The following is an 18,697-nucleotide window of genomic DNA, read 5'->3' as shown; positions in this document are numbered from 1 at the left end:
GCTGTCTAAAATGCAGCAAGACAACTTTTCTTGAACAATTTAAAATTATGATATACATTTTGAGCCACAACCGGTAAAGACATTTGTACATTTGTACCAATACTTAGCTCATATAGTCAAGTTATTGTTGAATGGGATCTTAGGCTTAAGAATAACAGCCTTGTATACTAGCAATTAAACTGTATAGCAGTAATTTATATATGTGTAGCACACTTTCAACAATATATGACATCAAAGATTACACTAACATTGTTATATTCTTAGCAGTTCAACTGTCAATGAAAGAGAACTATTAAAGATAATAGCAGTATCTTGCCCTTCATTTCATCTGTGAGTTTCCTATTAGAATGTAATTGCAGAATTGTTTGGCTATCTTAGTTAAAAACTGCCACTAGTTTGGTATACAGTGTAATAGCACCACATACCATGTCAAATCTTGTATAGACATGCTAAATTGTTTCTTGTAGTAAATAAAGCTTTTCATATTGTCATTTTGTTAGCCTGGTTTTAATATCACCTCCTTGACCACTTTCAGTAATTCTAAATTTCATCAGGTTAGCTTGTTAGTACTGCAATATAGAATTTGGTGGGTGTATTCAGAATGGAGAATTAATCATAATAAAAAGCAAAGTTTATATTAAAATTCACATTATGTTATACGACTATTCAGTTAATTGCAATGATTAACGTTCAAAAGAGATCAAATATTTGAGGTCACCATCAGGAGTAGGTACTCCAGTGATCACTGATGGAACTGATCCATTCTCAAGTTCTTCTTTTACAGTTCCCTCAATTTGGTCCATACCAATATCCATAGACATCTTATACTTCCTTTTCTTCCTTGTCATCTGCTGAAATACAAGAGAATAAGTGGGTGGGTTAGTTGAGATTGTAGTGAAGTGAGACAAGTAAAATTTGTTGTTGTATTGTGTGGTAATTGTTTCCTGTAGATCAGACATGCTAACACTGGGGAAATGTTCAGTAACCAATTTTCCTTCAACATATACTGAGCTGTATCTTGTTCTGTTATTTTGGTTTAGTGCAACAGTTGTACTGGTCAGTGTGTTATTTTCAGACTGGTAATGGTATGTCTCATTGTGCCTCTTATTGGTAGCACTGTAAATTTGAGAATAAAGAAGATCTGTCTTTTGAAATACAGCTATGTATTCAGTGGAATCCATATCATATAGTAGAGTGAGTTGATGTTGAGATTGAAGGAGATTTAAAGATGTATCCTTTAGCTGACCCAGCTTTGTAAACATCAGTGTTTGGAATTCTACCTCAGCCATATACTTGAATATCAAGCTGTAATGGAGTGAGGAGTTGTATTGATATCCATCAATATAAGTTAAAGCATATGAAATCTTCTCCATCTCTTCAATGAGGCTCTGAAGTTGTGTTGGTGATACAGAGTAGAACACTTGATATGGTTGAGGTTCTTGAGGTTGTAAATAGTCAGGGTTGATATGTAGGAGACAATTAGGTGATGTATCTTGGAAGCTTAATGGTACCACCTGATTGATTCTAAGTTTGTCTCTGGTACAAGTTGAAATGAGATCATCTCTGATGTCTTGTGCTGTAGCATTACTGTTAATACTCCAATAAATGGCTGCTGCTCCACTAACAAGTGGTGTAGCTTGTGAGGTTCCACTAAAAGTAGCCACAGCATCTGGTCTGCTCAATCCAGCACTAGTTATGTCTTCACCAGGAGCAAAGATGTCAACACAACTTCCATAGTTAGTACCATCAAATAGTCTAAGATACAACTCATCGTGTTGTTGTGATCCTCCAACTGTGAGAGCATCAGGAGATGCACCAGGTGAAAACCTGTATCACACAAAGTAGTAAGTATCTTGTACATCTTTATATATTATATGAACACTTGACAGCACATGAGAGCACATTGCATACCTGCATGCATCACTAAAGTCATTTCCAGCAGCAACTACAACTAGGATTCCTTCATCAGTAGCATCTTTGATTGTTTCACCCACAGATTGACTTATTGGTCCACGTAGTGACATACTCACTATAATCTTCCTATCCCCTTGAGCTATCTTCTCTCCAATCACATGATTTAGTCCAAGAATGACATTAGCAAAAGATCCTGATCCACTACAACTGAGGACACGAATACTGTATAGAGTAGCATCTTTGGCAACACCAAAAGTCTTTCCAGCAGCCAACGCAGCAACATGAGTTCCATGTCCTTGACAGTCACGTCCTTGTTGACTACTACCAGTGATCAAATCAACCGGATCATAAAAGGTTGGCAGTACTCTGTCCTCAAATTCATTGTGATCAAATCTGATTCCTGTAAGTGCAACATAACTTTGTTAGCTATCATCCTTATTATTTTTATTGGTCCATAATTTACACAAACTATACAGACTATATACAGGTATCCACTGACCTGTATCAAATATGTATATATCCACTCCTGTGCCATTACCAGGACTATCATACTGTCCATTGAGAGGAAGATCCGATTGATCAATTCTGTCCAAATGCCACAATGATGTTGGTGAGGTCATGTTGATCATTTGATCTTCTTCGATATACTCCACAACTGACTGGTTACACATCTGAATTAGATAATATAATATTGGTTATGAAAATTCTTTAACAACACTAGTAACAACACATTACTATATGTGACATATCATATCACTTACCAGTTCAACTCCCTCCATGTTCATTCTCATTGTTGCTCCACGACGTCTACGACTATTAAACTCATTCACACCAGTAATCATTACTGAGTTGTCCAAGTCACTTGATGCTGATACGATGATTGGCATCTGCAGAATAAGGCAACTAATGTCAATATTGTGTACACATAGTATCGTATCAATGTGTATTATATAGATGTGTTGTTTATACTTACAATTTCTGACATGTATTCATTCTGTTTAATCATGACAATGTAACTGGTATGAGCCACAAATCCATCACTTCCTTTAATAAGCTTATCACACTTTGGTGTGTTATCCATATCCTCTACTTCTTTGATTGATCTCACAAATGGACTGCTACACAGCTGTAAAGAGAGTATCTGATAACTTTGATCCATTAATATATACAGTACACACACATGATATTATGTTGTGATACATACCTTTTTCAGGTCCTTAGGTTGTAGGATAGCAGTAAATGACTTGCTCCTGGTTTCAATATCACTTGCTCCATTCAATGTTGCTATCAAACTTTGCACTTCATCTGACTTTATTCTTTGAGTTGTTCTAACCATATACCGGCCCATCTCCATAATGTCATTTGATACTCCAGTCTCTCCAATAGTGGTGGTATCCATGATAAGCTTATCACAAGTCAGTGCTGTAGTGAGAACTGTTGAACTCACTGCTAGTAGTAAGATTTGTAGTATTCGAAGAAAATTTGTCATCTTTCTTCTTGAGCTGTAGAAATTTCAGCTGTTTAACTGTGATTTAGCTAGACTCAGTGTCTGCTTTTATAGCACACCTATAGGTGCTTTACGGTACAGCCATTCAAACTCACTTCCACATTGCAATTTATTTATAGCAATTGTTTAGTTGGCCAGTGTAAATGCACAACCAAATTCTTAGCTACCTGTTATATTGCACAGTCAGGTGAAGCTGGTTACTGTAATTATTATCTTTAGCTCTAGCTCTACTGGTGTTGTGAAATAACAGCAATATAAAGTCTGTAACTTAACAAACACATGAAGTCACAAATGACAATTGTATAGGTACAACATTATACACATGATGCGATGGATGCACTACATTCATTACATAACCTTCTAACAATTAATCGGTATAGCAGTAGATCAAGGGAAAACATATTAACCACATAACTTTACTAGAATAATATTCTTTTCTAAGAAGTTTTATACAATTTTTGTAAAAATACTCTGTAAAATAGTAAACCATGGGAAATATTTCATTGTGTAACTTTCTATATGCATACACAGTAACATCTTAATGATATTAGCAGTTAGTTTATATAGTTACATCAAATTAATAATGACCTATGTAGTTTTGTCCCACTTTACTAAATTTGGCAAAGATGTCCCTCTCCTTGTATGGCTTATTCACCTCCTGTTAAGCATATAAATTTTATTTATTTTTAGACAAAGAGGAAGTGGAGCCCACCAATCAGCTTATGCAGACAGGAAGAAGCCATCAATGAATAATATTGTAGCACAAACTGATGGTCATTCATATGTTTTCATCAAACCAATATGCAAGAACAATTTTCTAAACACCATAGCATTAGATTGTACATGCTCACACACACACACACACACACACACACACACACACACACACACACACACACACACACACACACACACACACACACACACACGCACGCACACGCACACACGCACACACACACACACACGTACACCAGTTATTGTTTAAGGGCACGATTTATATGTAAGTTCAATGTCATTGTAAACACACTCTGTTTTCTGTGAATAGCAGAGTAGCAAGAACACATAATATTATAAACCCATGGCTATACAGTTATACAATGGCATGCAGAGAGATCTAAACACTACAGTGTGTACTATGTGTGTGTGTATATTTGCTACTATACACAGTGTTGCCTTACTATATTACACACAGCGTTGCCTTACTATATTTAATATATACCTTCTCATAGCTCTCACTTGGTACCACTAGTGAATCACCCTGCAATACCATAACAGGTCCACAATGGTCAATTATTATTAAAATGCTGCTCTTTAATAACATAACAAGTAAGCATGTCCTATGTTACATATGGCATCACACATGACCAGGTCTATAATACAGTTCTACTGTATATTTAAAACATTATTGGAGCCATAATTTGGGAGGGAGGAGTTTAAGGAGAAAGGCAGATATTGGAGGAGGGGGAATGTACAAATGTATAAAATCAGTGAAGTTATGCAGCACCTGGAATCTGTGTATCTGTGTGCACTGTATACTCTGCTCTGAAACATTATAGCTTACACTTTCACACCAATCACACAGTTCAGTATTTGCAATTACATCTGCACTACTGCACTCTTTTAAATAACAAGCTGTGGTTACTGTTGCACTATATAGGTAATTACTCTCATGTGACATTATTTGAAATATTATCAAGCTATGTATAATTATGAGTATAGCTATAGCTATAGATTACTGTAACTTTGAATAGTCTTCATTATCTTTTATTATGTCTTCACAATAAAATTGTAGGAATTTCTGGCACAAGAAGACTTCTAAATAAGGTTTTCACACCATTGAAGCTACGTGTGTAGAGTTACATTAATTAATTTCGAAAACATCCTCAAAGTCAAGCATCAGTTTGACAATATTATATGGTTTTAGAACTATACAGAGGACATAATCTGCTTGTATTATTTGTTTCATTATGTGATAAACTTCATAGCCAATTGCATTTGATATAGCTATGTAGCTACTTGTGTGTATCAACTTGGCCACTAACATAACATGCCTCACAACTGGTACACATGCAATGTCCACACAAGATAGAAGTAGTGTTTTTGCACTGAATCATGGATGGTTTTGCAAGACCTTAGTGTGTTTATTTTGTACAAGGGTTTTGTGGAATCATAACACGTTGACATTTAGGACTTGCTGGATGTTTAACCATGTACTGGTTTACTGCTGAGAATAATAATCCTGTAGAGACCAAAGATCCTTCTGCAACTGTGAGCTAGAGTTCAACTGGTGAACTGGGATTTTGGGTGCCCACACCTTCACCTATACATGGTATACAGTTCCCTGTGAGTTACTAGTTATGTTGTTGATCACATTCATGCCTACACAATTGCATTGCTATAATAGTGGTGTCAGTACTGTATTAGCTGGCCACTATATGTGACCAAATTTGACAAAAAAAACAAGGCTTACACTGGCATCTAATTTTCTGACTTTAACTAACTGCAACTTGACTACTCAGTAAGCTATTGATCACACAATTCTTCCATGGCATTGATGATACTTTGAAACTAATGGCACACTCCTACATTGAGTTATGGCGCTTCAAAGTCATAAAAGTGGGTGTGTGTGTGGAAGCCTGGTTTTGTCACATAATATTAATATTATAGTAATATGATATTCAAAAGCTACAGCAGAAGTTGCTGTAGACCTCACTGTAAAGCTGTAATAATAATGTACTGGTGGTACTATAATCAGTATTTGTTGTCTAATGATTATTTTGTTACTTGGTTTGGTCATAGAGCTGGTTCACATAGTGTGACACTATGCCACTAGTATAATAAAAAAATCACTAATGTGTGGAGATTCAGAGTAGTCTGACATGCAAGCTATATAGCTGCTGTTGAAACAACCTTTATAAAGTGGACTTTTGGTGGTGTAAATGGGGATTACATATAGCTAGCAACTGTATAATTCTATGAAGTACAGCATATATTACAAAAAAAAATTACTACAAAACTACCCAAGTTAATTTATTCTCTGTGTATTATGTAATGCTAATTGTAATAATTTCCATGCAATTAAAATAGTGTAATACATAATGTGTCCAGCCAATGTAGTTATGATGAATATTTACATCACTAATAGTGTGAGGTAACATGACATCTGCAGGCTGCAGTTAGTGTGTTACCTATATATGGATGTAGTTACATTAGTATGAAATAATCCATCCTGATCAATGTACTAATTATAGATTGAGCTATATGTATAATATTATGGCTGGTTCACGGTACTAAAGGAAATGTTTCCTTATTAACTAAATATACTAGTCCTACCAATTAAATGCAGTATATGCTTACTGACATGGCTATGCATGCGTGTTACCATCATTAGCACTGCTATCATGACTTGATGATGAAAAAAAAGAAGCACCTTAATTGTATATAGCTTAGTATTATTTTGCTGTTCACTGGAACTAGTGCTAGCTATCTTGTAGTGTAGATTCTGAGCTATACTGAACTTTCTAAAGTAGCTAGTTTCATTGGTTGTAACAATTAACTGAACAACTCATTTCATTATAGTTAGAGCATTTTGTATTCTACTATACATGTTAGGTAGCTAGATGCTACATGGACGCATTTACTAACCATATAGCTACCAATTTATTGTGCCTGACCATGGTAGTAGTTACCATACAGTAGGGCAATATACTAATATTTAGTTATTGTATAATATATTTTTAAAACTGAATAATTAAATGTCATCTAACACTTATTAATACAATGTACTGACATACCAAGTATATCAGAAATTGCCATTATTCATTCAAACGGTATTATGGCTGAACTTGTTAGCAAGAGTAGAGTAGTAAAGAGCTAGCTAGCATGGGACTACTAGAAAGGTTCCAATCGAATATGGAAGTGTTATTTGTCACCGCTGCTGAAAAAGTTTGTTGGCTAACATCTCCAATTTGTTATCCATCTAAAGAGTAAGCTAAGAGTAAGCATTGCTTAGTCTACAATAAGGCTATTGATACAATGGAAGCTAGTGGATATTTAGTAACATCACAATATTTTTAAATACCATGGTATGACATTGATCAATACTTACTATACAGTCCAGCAAGGTGTATGATTTTCAGCTTTGACATAAAAAAAGAAATGATAATTACAAACGTAGCATCTAACCTAGAAACACCTGCAGGTTTGTCAGCCATTATTTGCCAAGGACTACAGTGTTAATAACTGCTGTGATATTATAATTAATTGATATTACAGGCACATAGTGGAGCCTGAGAAATTGAACACCTATGTAGCTAATTTGGTAATAGTCTATTATCATGTAAACTGAGCTATAGTATCTCAGTTGATAATTAGAACACTCAGATTTGGTTGAGTAAACTTGATTTGGTTGGTCCTGTACTTAATACACTGTGCTATGTACACACCATGTACCATGTTGCTTTTGTATGAATACTAAACATGTGGCTGTTTGCAAACTGAATGTCACAGTTGGTGCATGTTGTGTAGTGCATCTGTGTGTGTAAGTGTACTTGCTAGCTATGTGTATAGTGTATACACGAACTAATGTTAATGATATACACTTAGAAAGTCCATGGGTAGCTTGTTGAAGGTTATTAGTTTGTGAAAAGTTGTCACTATTCAAAATGGTTTCTTCCTGTGTAAATATATGATTTTACTTTCTCTTTATTTCTTTTAATCATTGCAAAACACTTTTGTGGTTTACAGGATGTGGTGGATAAGGCATTCAAATCAGTAAAGAGACATCTTTCCTACCAAATTTAGTAAAGTAAGACGAAGCTACATAAGCCATCATCATTGTGACAAAACTAATTACTATCAGAAATACTATTAATAGACTATTTGACATATCATTTTGTGTGCTTGCATCTTTACCAAAGTTAGTAAAGTGGGACAAAGCTACATATATAAGTCATCATCATTGTGACAAAACTAATTACTATCAAAAATACTATTAATAGTTGGCATATCACTTTGTGTGCTTGCATCTTGAACATGATACATAGGTAGATAGGTGTACCCTCATGTGTTACATGTGACAATACATGATATCGAATAGAACACTTACAAGAACAATGGATGATTCTGTTAGTGGCCAAAAATGTTAAAACAGACCACAATGCAGTCATTAGCTGATTAGCAAGCAATAACAAGAAAGTGCTTGTAGCCAACTCTTTTCTGATACATAGGTAATCACTACCATGGACATTATAATGCTTAGTTGGATGCATCTAACTATACCATGTGAATCCCTATATGTCTGCCAGACGTACAAGTGATTAGTATTATGAAACATCTCTTTTATGCATAGTGATTCTCCAGCAGAGTGAGGAGGCTAACTGTGTGTTTGCAAAATTACGGACTTGTTATCATTGTTGTTAACAAACGACAGTGTACAGAACCACATTTGGGCAGTACTGTGCATGAAGTGGGTGAAATTGAGTCACCTTGAATATGTACAGAGCATCTACACCTAACAGTAAATACAGTACAATAAAGATGTTTGATAAACATGTTTAATGTAATTGCTTCAGTAGTGTGGAAATGTCATTTCCTGTGCTTGAATGGCTGCATCCTGTGTGGTTAGCAATACACTTGTAGGAGTGTATTGAAATGCTATAAAAAGAATAACTAAGACAAGCCAAATTAGTAACAGTTTCAAGCAAAAGCTCAAGCAATAAGATGACAAATATTCTTCGAATACTACAAATCTTACTACTAGTAGCAGTGAGTTCAACAGTTCTCACTACAGCACTGACTTGTGATAAGCTTATCATGGATACCACCACTATTGGAGAGACTGGAGTATCAAATGACATTATGGAGATGGGCCGGTATATGGTTAGAATGACTCAAAGAATAAAGTCAGATGAAGTGCAAAGTTTGATGGCAACATTGAATGGAGCAAGTGATATTGAAACTAGGAGCAAGTCATTTACTGCTATCCTACAACCTAAGGACCTGAAAAAGGTATGTATCACAACATAATATCATGTGTGTGTACTGTATATATTAATGGATTCAAAGTTATCAGATACTCTCTGTACAGCTGTGTAGCAGTCCATTTGTGAGATCAATCAAAGAAGTAGAGGATATGGATAACACACCAAAGTGTGATAAGCTTATTAAAGGAAGTGATGGATTTGTGGCTCATACCAGTTACATTGTCATGATTAAACAGAATGAAAACATGTCAGAAATTGTAAGTATAAACAACACATCTATATAATACACATTGATATGATACTATGTGTACACAATATTGACATTAGTTGCCTTATTCTGCAGATGCCAATCATCATATCAGCATCAAGTGACTTGGACAACTCAGTAATGATTACTGGTGTGAATGAGTTTAATAGTCGTAGACGTCGTGGAGCAACAATGAGAATGAACATGGAGGGAGTTGAACTGGTAAGTGATATGATATGTCACATATAGTAATGTGTTGTTACTGGTGTTGTTAAAGAATTTTCATAACCAATATTATATTATCACATTCAGATGTGTAACCAGTCAGTTGTGGAGTATATTGAAGAAGATCAAATGATCAACATGACATCAGCAACATCATTGTGGCATTTGGACAGAATTGATCAATCTGATCTTCCTCTCAATGGACAGTATGATAGTCCTGGTAATGGCACAGGAGTGGATATATACATATTTGATACAGGTCAGTGGATACCTGTATATAGTCTGTATAGTCTGTGTAAATTATGAACCAATAAAAATAATAAGGATGATAGCTAACAAAGTTATGTTGCACTTACAGGAATCAGATTTGACCACAATGAATTTGAGGATAGAGTACTGCCAACCTTTTATGATCCGGTTGATTTGATCACTGGTAGTAGTCAACAAGGACGTGACTGTCAAGGCCATGGAACTCATGTTGCTGCGTTGGCTGCTGGAAAGACTTTTGGTGTTGCCAAAGATGCTACTCTATACAGTATTCGTGTCCTCAGTTGTAGTGGATCAGGATCTTTTGCTAATGTCATTCTTGGACTAAATCATGTGATTGGAGAGAAGATAGCTCAAGGGGATAGGAAGATTATAGTGAGTATGTCACTACGTGGACCAATAAGTCAATCTGTGGGTGAAACAATCAAAGATGCTACTGATGAAGGAATCCTAGTTGTAGTTGCTGCTGGAAATGACTTTAGTGATGCATGCAGGTATGCAATGTGCTCTCATGTGCTGTTAGTTGTTCATATAATATATAAAGATGTACAGGATACTTACTACTTTGTGTGATACAGGTTTTCGCCTGGTGCATCTCCTGATGCTCTCACAGTTGGAGGATCACAACGACACGATGAGTTGTATCTTAGACTATTTGATGGTACTAACTATGGAAGTTGTGTTGACATCTTTGCTCCTGGTGAAGACATAACTAGTGCTGGATTGAGCAGACCAGATGCTGTAGCTACTTTCAGTGGTACCTCACAAGCTACACCACTTGTTAGTGGAGCAGCAGCCATTTATTGGAGTATTAACAGTGATGCTACAGCACAAGACATCAGAGATGGTCTCATTTCAACTTGTACCAGAGACAAACTTAGAATCAACCAGGCAGTACCATTAAGCTTCCAAGATACATCACCTAACTGTCTCCTACATATCAACCCTGACTATTTACAACCTCAAGAACCTCAACCATATCAAGTGTTCTACTCTGTATCACCAACACAACTTCAGAGCCTCATTGAAGAGATGGAGAAGACTTCATATGCTTTAACTTACATTGATAGATATCAATACAACTCCTCCCTCCATTACAGCTTGATATTCAAGTATATGGCTGAGGTAGAATTCCAAACACTGATGTTTACAAAGCTGGGTCAGCTAAAGGATACATCTTCAAATCTCCTTCAATCTCAATATCAACTCACTCTACTATATGATATGGATTCCACTGAATACATAGCTGTATTTCAAAAGACAGATCTTCTTTATTCTCAAATTTACAGGATTACCAACAAGAAGCACAATGAGACATACCATTACCAGTCTGAAAATAACACACTGACCAGTACAACTGTTGCACTAAACCAAAATAACAGAACAAGATACAGTTCAGTATATGTTGAAGGCAAATTGGTTACTGAACATTTCCCCAGTGTTAGCATGTCTGATCTACAGGAAACAATTACCACACAATACAGCAACAAATTTTACTTGTCTCACTTCACTACAATTTCAACTAACCCACCCACTTATTCTCTTGTATTTCAGCAGATGACAAGGAAGAAAAGAAAGTATAAGATGTCTATGGATATTGGTATGGACCAAATTGAGGGAACTGTAAAAGAAGAACTTGAGAATGGATCAGTTCCGTCAGTGATCACTGGAGTACCTACGCCTGATGGCAGCCTCAAATACCTGATCTCTTTTGAACGCTAATTTTTCTAACTCTTCAGTCTATAATTTTTAAGTTTTTAAAGAATTATTTGATATGTTTATTAGTTGTTTATTATCAAGTGTACAGATTTTTAAAACTCTATTGTGATATACATTTCTTACTTGTGATACAATGATCAGGTTTGATGAAGACAAACTATGCACTAACCTAAATGTACTGCACACAATTTAATGTAACATGTCAGTAGCTATAAAGTATAACATCTTGAGTGATTTACACTGAACACATAGTTAGACTGGAGAAAATTAGCACCTTGGTATAGTACAAACTCTCCAGAGAAGTTGCTACTACACTATACTATGTACGCGTTGAGCTGAATCCTCAAAAACATTTAATAACTGATGGATGCAATTACATATGATCTTGAAATTTGGCACACTTGTAGTACTGCTGACCTGCTAAAAACGTTTCAAAATCTTTTCATTCAAAAGTTTGACATAACATTTACAGCAAATCAAAATTTTCATCATACACTTCCTGTGGGGAAGCCACAAAAGTGCAGTGTCCATTGTAGTCTTTTCCCAAACTTGCAATGAAGCCAAACTGTACATCTTTATTGTTGACACCTTTGCTGTCACCATTAACCATCTGGTTGGTTGAAATGTTTCTCTCTTGAGAAAAAATCCACTTTTAATTTTTAGCTGTTTTTCAGGATTCAGCTCAACTTGTGCATACTATATAGAAGGATGCCACAGAATTTTAAGAGTTGGGAGTAACTAAATTTTGTAATAGATTGCTTTTTAAAGTAGCTATAATATTATAACTAGTTACATCTGTTGTATCTAATACTCTGTTGCTAAACTGCCTACAGACTTTTACTATAAAGTCAAGAGTTCATAATATTAAAAGAGAGGAGAATGTCCTACTGAAGTATAGCCTATACAAACGCGAATCTCAAAGTTATGATGCAATACCTATAGTCACTTTCAATGTGCTAGTTGGTCAGGGATGTACTCAGCATTAAGTTTCAATGACTGTTGTAGTTATGGCTTCAATAAGCAGTCCACTGATGTCATTGTCAACACTCCTTAACGCTTTGTGTTGACATGATATCCTAAAATAATCAAAGTTTTACTGTATTACTTTGAGATACGCATTTATACAGGCTATACTTCAGTAGGACACTCTCCTCTCTTAATATTATGAACTCTTGATAAAGTGTATTATGTAGTAGAGTTCCACAGGTTCCAGGGTTCTTGAGGTTCCATGGTTCTAAGGTTCCTGAGGTTCAAGAGGTTCCAGGGTTCTAGAGGTTCCAGGGTTCTAGAGGTTCCAGGGGTTCCAGAGGTTCTAGGGTTCCAGAGTTTCCAGGGTTCTAATGGTTCCAGGGGCTCCAGAATTCCAGAGGTTCCAGATATTTCAGGGTTCCAGAGGTTAGGTTCTAGGGTTCCAGTGGTTCCAGGGTTTTAGAGGTTCCAGTGGTTCCAGGATTCCAGAGGTTCCAGGGTTCCAATGGCTCCAGGGTTCCAGGGTCCCAGAGGTTCCAGAGGTTCCAAGGTTCCAGAGGTTCCAAGGTTCCAGAGGTTCCAGGGGTTTCAGAGGTTCCAGTGGTTCCAGGGTTTCAGAGGTTCCAGAGGTTAGGTTCCAGGATTCCAGTGTATCCAGGCAGGGTTCAAGAGATTCCAGGGTTCCAGGGTTCCAGTAGTTCCAGGGTTCCAGGATTCCAGAGGTTCCAGTGGTTCCAGGGTTTCAGAGGTTCCAGGGTTCCACAGGTTAGGTTCCATGGTTCCAGAGGTTCCAGTAGTTCCAGTGGTACCAGGGTTTCAGAGGTTCCAGGGTTCCAGAGGCTCCAGTGGTACCAGGGTTTCAGAGGTTCCAGAGGTTTCGGGATTCCAGAGGTTCCAAGGTTCTAGAGGTTCCAGAGGTTTCAGGGTTCCAGAATTTCCAGGGTTCCGGTGGTTACTGGGTTCATATAGTTCCAGGATTCACTAATTGACAATAGAACGAATGAATAGTGCTATAGAAAGTTGTATGGTAGCACTTGGATTTAGTGCTACAGCCTGACATCATTTCAATGCTGTTGCTATAGATATGCTTTAATAAAAGCGTTAAAGCTTATAAGTATACTGAAATAATCTCACAGGTACCAATAACTTTCTATCACTTAGCTAACTTCATTGCATGTTGTGCAAAACAAAAATATTGCAGGTACAAAAACAATAAAACATGGTTATGTTTGGTGCTTGCAGTTGCCCTATATTTCAGAACTGAGCAAGTTACTGGTTGTTTTTCTGCAAGTGTGTCATCTTTTCCTCTCATTTTACATGCACCTTTTTCAACACCATGTTTTATATTAAATTTTGTGCTTTCAGTACACCTAAATGTCACTGACAACACCAATGTCTACTATATAGCATGTGTATGCATGCAATATCTTACCAAACTTTTCAGTATGTGCATGCTTAACTCTAAGTGCATTATACTGAAAGGGTGTGGCTAACTAAGGTTAAAGCCATACACATAATTGAATAATGTTAAGTTTCTTTAATGTAAAAGTTCTCTCCACTGGGTAAATAATAGCTGTACCATATTTAAACGCTATGTAATAATTACAGTGGCATAGAATAATGTAGCTTATACCCATACCAATTTAAGTAATTGCTAAATCTTTATACCATAATTTATTACTAAATGCATATAGTGTTTTCTGTTATGCTACTATTTAAAATTGTAGGTTGGTAACAGGTAGTACTCAGTACCATGCACATGGTATGTACAATACTATGTGCACATGCAATCCCTCAGCTATATACATGGGTCTACATGCTCACATACATGATTTTCAACAGGTATGAACAGCACTGCATTAAACTTTCCATTACATTAGTTCGTTTTTAATTTTTGCAGATATGAAAAGTTAGCTAGGTATCAATGCTATAGTATAAATAATTTCAATAAAGTAGATCTAATCTTATGTACAATAATAACAATTTTATGTAAGAGAGTTTTAGGTTTTTAGCATCTATAAAAGTTATTATAGAGAACACCTACATAGGGAAGTCAGCATAGGCTGGTTATAAGATGGTAATTGCTAGAGTACACCTCTCACAACCAGTCTTGTTCCTATATTACAGTAATTTGTCTGAAATGGTAACTTTAACTACCCCATATACTGACAAGGTTGCAGCACATGCAACAAGACAGAACATAAAGGTTTTGATTGGTAGAAAAAAGACGATAACTTGCCAAGTAACATTTCTTTTGTAACTGGGATAGTGCTCATCAAACCTGAAGAAATTATAATAGAAGCCAGTGGGCTAAAGAATAATAATTATAATATGAGCCTCATCAGGGGCATATAAATTTCAAATAGGTGAGGCAGTCTAGACCTTGTAGTGCTTATGTTTGACCATGAAATGATGCACATACTCTAGTGTGTGAAACACACTCAGCATGAATAGCATGCTCCAGCTAGGGGATCTTGGGGCATGAAATGTCTGAAAATTAGGTGTTGCAATTTTGAATCTTAAAGTAATTTTAAGTCATACTTTTTAGCAATTACAAAGAATGCACATATAGTATCATAATTATGCTATATTTCAGGCCTATATATTTCAGGTTACGCTATTCAAGTTATCATTAAGGATTTATTACAGTGAAACCTCAGCTATGTGGACCTCACTTATCCAGGTTAATCCAGATTCTCGGTTAATTGAAGTATGGAAATGACTGCTTCATTAGAGTGGTGACTGTTCTATTAGGGTAAATGATGATAATAATGGTATTTTTTTAGGTTGATTTTATACACAGTTTCAGAGAGAGTTACAGACTTTTCATACTTATGGACCACCCCTGGTTTCAAGGTGTTCAGTTCCACTGTAATCTACTCTCCCTAGAATAGTCATTTGGAATTTCCTTTTGGTTGTAGTGACTCAACATTAACAATGTCATTCTAGCTAACACATGCATGCACACACAAAATATTAACTCACTACCGGTTCAAAAATTCTACAATGTACCAACTGTAACAGTATTTACTGTTGTTGTTACAAAACAGTGACCTTCTATGGATGGCATGGAACTACAGGGATTTTATAATTGGTAGGTTATTTTGTGATGGCAGGGCCTAACTTAAATTATGTATAGAAAGATATATCAGTGTAATCACACTTATATCACATACCTCTCAGGGCGTTCATAATGCTACTACACTTGTTATCAACCAACTACTCTAATAGAACATACAATTATACTCAAATACAGTAATCATTTTGGTGATGAGAATTCCAGATAGGATAGACTTGATTTTATGCTTTTAAATTTGACCATTATGCTTTCAGAACTTCCTGCAAAATGAACCAGTTATGCTCAATTATGCCTCAAATTTTAACCATTCATGCAGTATTTTGTGTGTGTGTGTGTGTGTGTGTGTGTGTGTGTGTGTGTGTGTGTGTGTGTGTGTGTGTGTGTGTGTGTGTGTGTGTGTGTGTGTGTGTGTGTGTGTGTGTACTGTTTATAATAGCTATAGTTAACATTCCACTATAAAGCATTTGCAATTTTATCCCCAGAAAACTTTTTACCAAGCAGAGTATTTAAAAATATGGATTGTGATAAATTTGACAATCTTCTATAAGTATGGTATAAAATTTACATAAATAAATATTGTAAATGTTAACAGGATTTGACAAACAATGCCCACACAATTATAAGCATGTACGTGCAGCTGGATCCTCAAAAACTTTAATAACTCATCAATGCGATTACACAAGATTTTGAAATTGGCTCATTTGTAGCACTACTTGGCCTGCTAAAAATATTCAAAACCTTTTTATTCAAATGCCTGACATGAATAATATTTACAGTCAATCTAAATTTTCACCATACATTCACTATGTGGAAGTCATAAAAGTGCAGTGTCTATTACAACTGACTCCTGAACTTGTAATGGAGTTGTCAATAACTTTTAACCACCTAGTTGGCCGAAATGTTAATTCTCTTGAGAAAAATAATCCACTTTTTTCATTTTTAGCTGTTTATCAGTATCCAGCTCAACTTGTATATAGCTTTGTACAACTGTTCCATATTTGATACCAGTATCATAAACCACGGTAGTGCATGGTTCATAATAGAGATCACCTATGTTTTTTTTTTCCAAAATCCTAATAGAACACACAACTAAACACCACCTTAGGAACTCCCCAACCACAAAAGAAGCTTTAGAAGTTAAATTGGAAGAAGTTTGGGTCCACTGGAAAATATGAGGTCAAAAAGAATGAACACATTTTTTTTGTTTTTTTTTTTAATTTCTGAAATAGCTATGCCATTTTGTTCATCTTATTATTTTTTCTCACAGGGCTAGAGCAAAATGTGAGTAGCTACTTTTGGGGGATAAAAACTACATAACTTTCCTTCCTATGTCTTTCTTCACGTCCATGACCTACTTTTAAAAGCATATTATAATGATAACACCCATTCTCAAGCAAATAGCTTCTTGTAGGTTCACTTTTCCATTGCTTCTGATTCATAGTCTCTGCAAGGGTAACCAACGTGTTAATAAGTATCCAATCTATTTATGTTAATAAGTTCATTTGGAAACCTTATATCATTACCCACAGTATATTAAGTTCGTACCAGAGCAACAATGTTATTGTGTACCTGACTTATTGTGATCGCATAGCTGTACAAATCAGAACCATACTATTGCTGACCACAGCATGCATCATGTGTTATACACTGGATATGTCAAAGCTGTATAGTACAAAGTACATCCAATAGTAATGAAACAATACATTGGTGTTTGCAAACTCTAGCTGACTATTTAACAACTACTATACATGATGACTAACTTCATGATATCATGAACCACGATAGTGGGTTCATAATAGGGATCGCCCATGTTCAGTTTTGCAAAAATTTTAATAGAACGCACACCTAAAAACCACCTTGAAAAGCATCCTTCAACTCAAAACAACTCCCTGGTGGTTCTTTGCAATGAGTACAGGTCCAGTAGTAAGTATCAAGTGAAAAGGAAACAGTATGTGTATTTCAGACAAAACTGAAATGCACCCGTTTGTTCGGCATATTAGTGTATGTAATAGGACGGATGGCGGTGGTATTCAGGATTAATAGTGCGAGCATTGTAAACAGGAAGGAGTAAAATAGTGCAAGGCGAAGCCAAGCACTATTTCCTTCCTGTTTACAATGCGAGAACTATTAATCCCTAATACCACAGCCATCCGTCCTATTGCAAATTAATCCGACAACCATAGCTGCAAAAGACCAGTCACACTTAGCAACCGTTGCCTAGCAACCGTTTGCTATGGTCTCAAAGTGACGTTTACCATAGCAACCGTTGCTAAGCCACCATATTGTTGCTATGCCATGGCATCTATCACTATGGTAACACTAGTTGTCAAGTCGGACATCTACTTCTAATAGAAACACACCACACTATTTTAGCCAATCAAATTAGCATTACAGGTTTTTTATTAAGGGACCTTGACAAACAAGTGTAATACTAATTCTATTGGCTAATCGCTTGACGTATTTCAAAATAATACATCAAGCTGCCATTGAGAGTATTATACAGTAACACATTCAGTTGTTGGATTATTCTTTTTATTATTCATATCAAAAAATGCTGTCAAATTAATAATACAAAAGCGCAAACGCAAATACTTTTATTAAATTGATATTGCATAAAATACACTTGTATACAACTATTTAATATCTTACAGGTAGAGTTACCTTCTAGTTCGGGTGGAATATGATTCTCCAGCCTCTAAAGTTTCAGAAGAACTAAGGGTCACGTCAGCAGCTTACAGAAGTTGCGAGACAAAGTCCCAGATGCTCAACCGCATAGCTCAATATTA

General features: G+C 35.9%; 2 protein-coding genes across 2 annotated transcripts; one reads left to right on the top strand and one right to left on the bottom strand.

The window, feature by feature from the left end:
• Positions 1–213: 213 nt before the first annotated feature.
• On the bottom strand, positions 214–6,018 carry LOC136244653 (uncharacterized). The gene is made up of 6 exons (XM_066036205.1): positions 3,119–6,018; positions 2,888–3,040; positions 2,676–2,801; positions 2,414–2,585; positions 1,912–2,314; positions 214–1,827 (listed from the first exon to the last, which is right to left on the bottom strand). The coding sequence occupies exons 1-6, from the start codon at positions 3,401–3,403 to the stop codon at positions 684–686; spliced, it is 2,283 nt and encodes a 760-aa protein (XP_065892277.1). The 5' UTR covers positions 3,404–6,018; the 3' UTR covers positions 214–683.
• Positions 6,019–9,127: 3,109 nt separating this feature from the next.
• On the top strand, positions 9,128–12,112 carry LOC136244764 (uncharacterized). Its single transcript, XM_066036322.1, has 6 exons — positions 9,128–9,430; positions 9,510–9,662; positions 9,749–9,874; positions 9,965–10,136; positions 10,236–10,638; positions 10,723–12,112. Exons 1-6 carry the CDS (start codon positions 9,143–9,145, stop codon positions 11,864–11,866), a joined length of 2,286 nt encoding a protein of 761 aa, XP_065892394.1. The 5' UTR covers positions 9,128–9,142; the 3' UTR covers positions 11,867–12,112.
• Positions 12,113–18,697: the final 6,585 nt, after the last annotated feature.

This window comes from Dysidea avara, chromosome 14 (genome assembly GCF_963678975.1).
Source record: "Dysidea avara chromosome 14, odDysAvar1.4, whole genome shotgun sequence".
Classification (NCBI taxonomy): domain Eukaryota; kingdom Metazoa; phylum Porifera; class Demospongiae; order Dictyoceratida; family Dysideidae; genus Dysidea; species Dysidea avara.
Note: the sequence above shows the minus strand (reverse complement) of the source record. Positions and strands in the feature narration are given on the sequence as shown.

Excerpts from the sequence above, each read along its gene's own strand:
- LOC136244653 (XM_066036205.1), bottom strand. The coding sequence starts at position 3,403 with ATGACAAATTTTCTTCGAATACTACAAATCTTACTACTAGCAGTGAGT. Across the intron at positions 2,315-2,413 it reads TATATACATATTTGATACAG|GAATCAGATTTGATCACAAT; the intron begins GTCAGTGGATAC and ends TTGCACTTACAG. Across the intron at positions 1,828-1,911 it reads GACTTTAGTGATGCATGCAG|GTTTTCACCTGGTGCATCTC; the intron begins GTATGCAATGTG and ends TGTGTGATACAG.
- LOC136244764 (XM_066036322.1), top strand. The coding sequence starts at position 9,143 with ATGACAAATATTCTTCGAATACTACAAATCTTACTACTAGTAGCAGTG. Across the intron at positions 9,875-9,964 it reads ACATGGAGGGAGTTGAACTG|ATGTGTAACCAGTCAGTTGT; the intron begins GTAAGTGATATG and ends TATCACATTCAG. Across the intron at positions 10,137-10,235 it reads TATATACATATTTGATACAG|GAATCAGATTTGACCACAAT; the intron begins GTCAGTGGATAC and ends TTGCACTTACAG.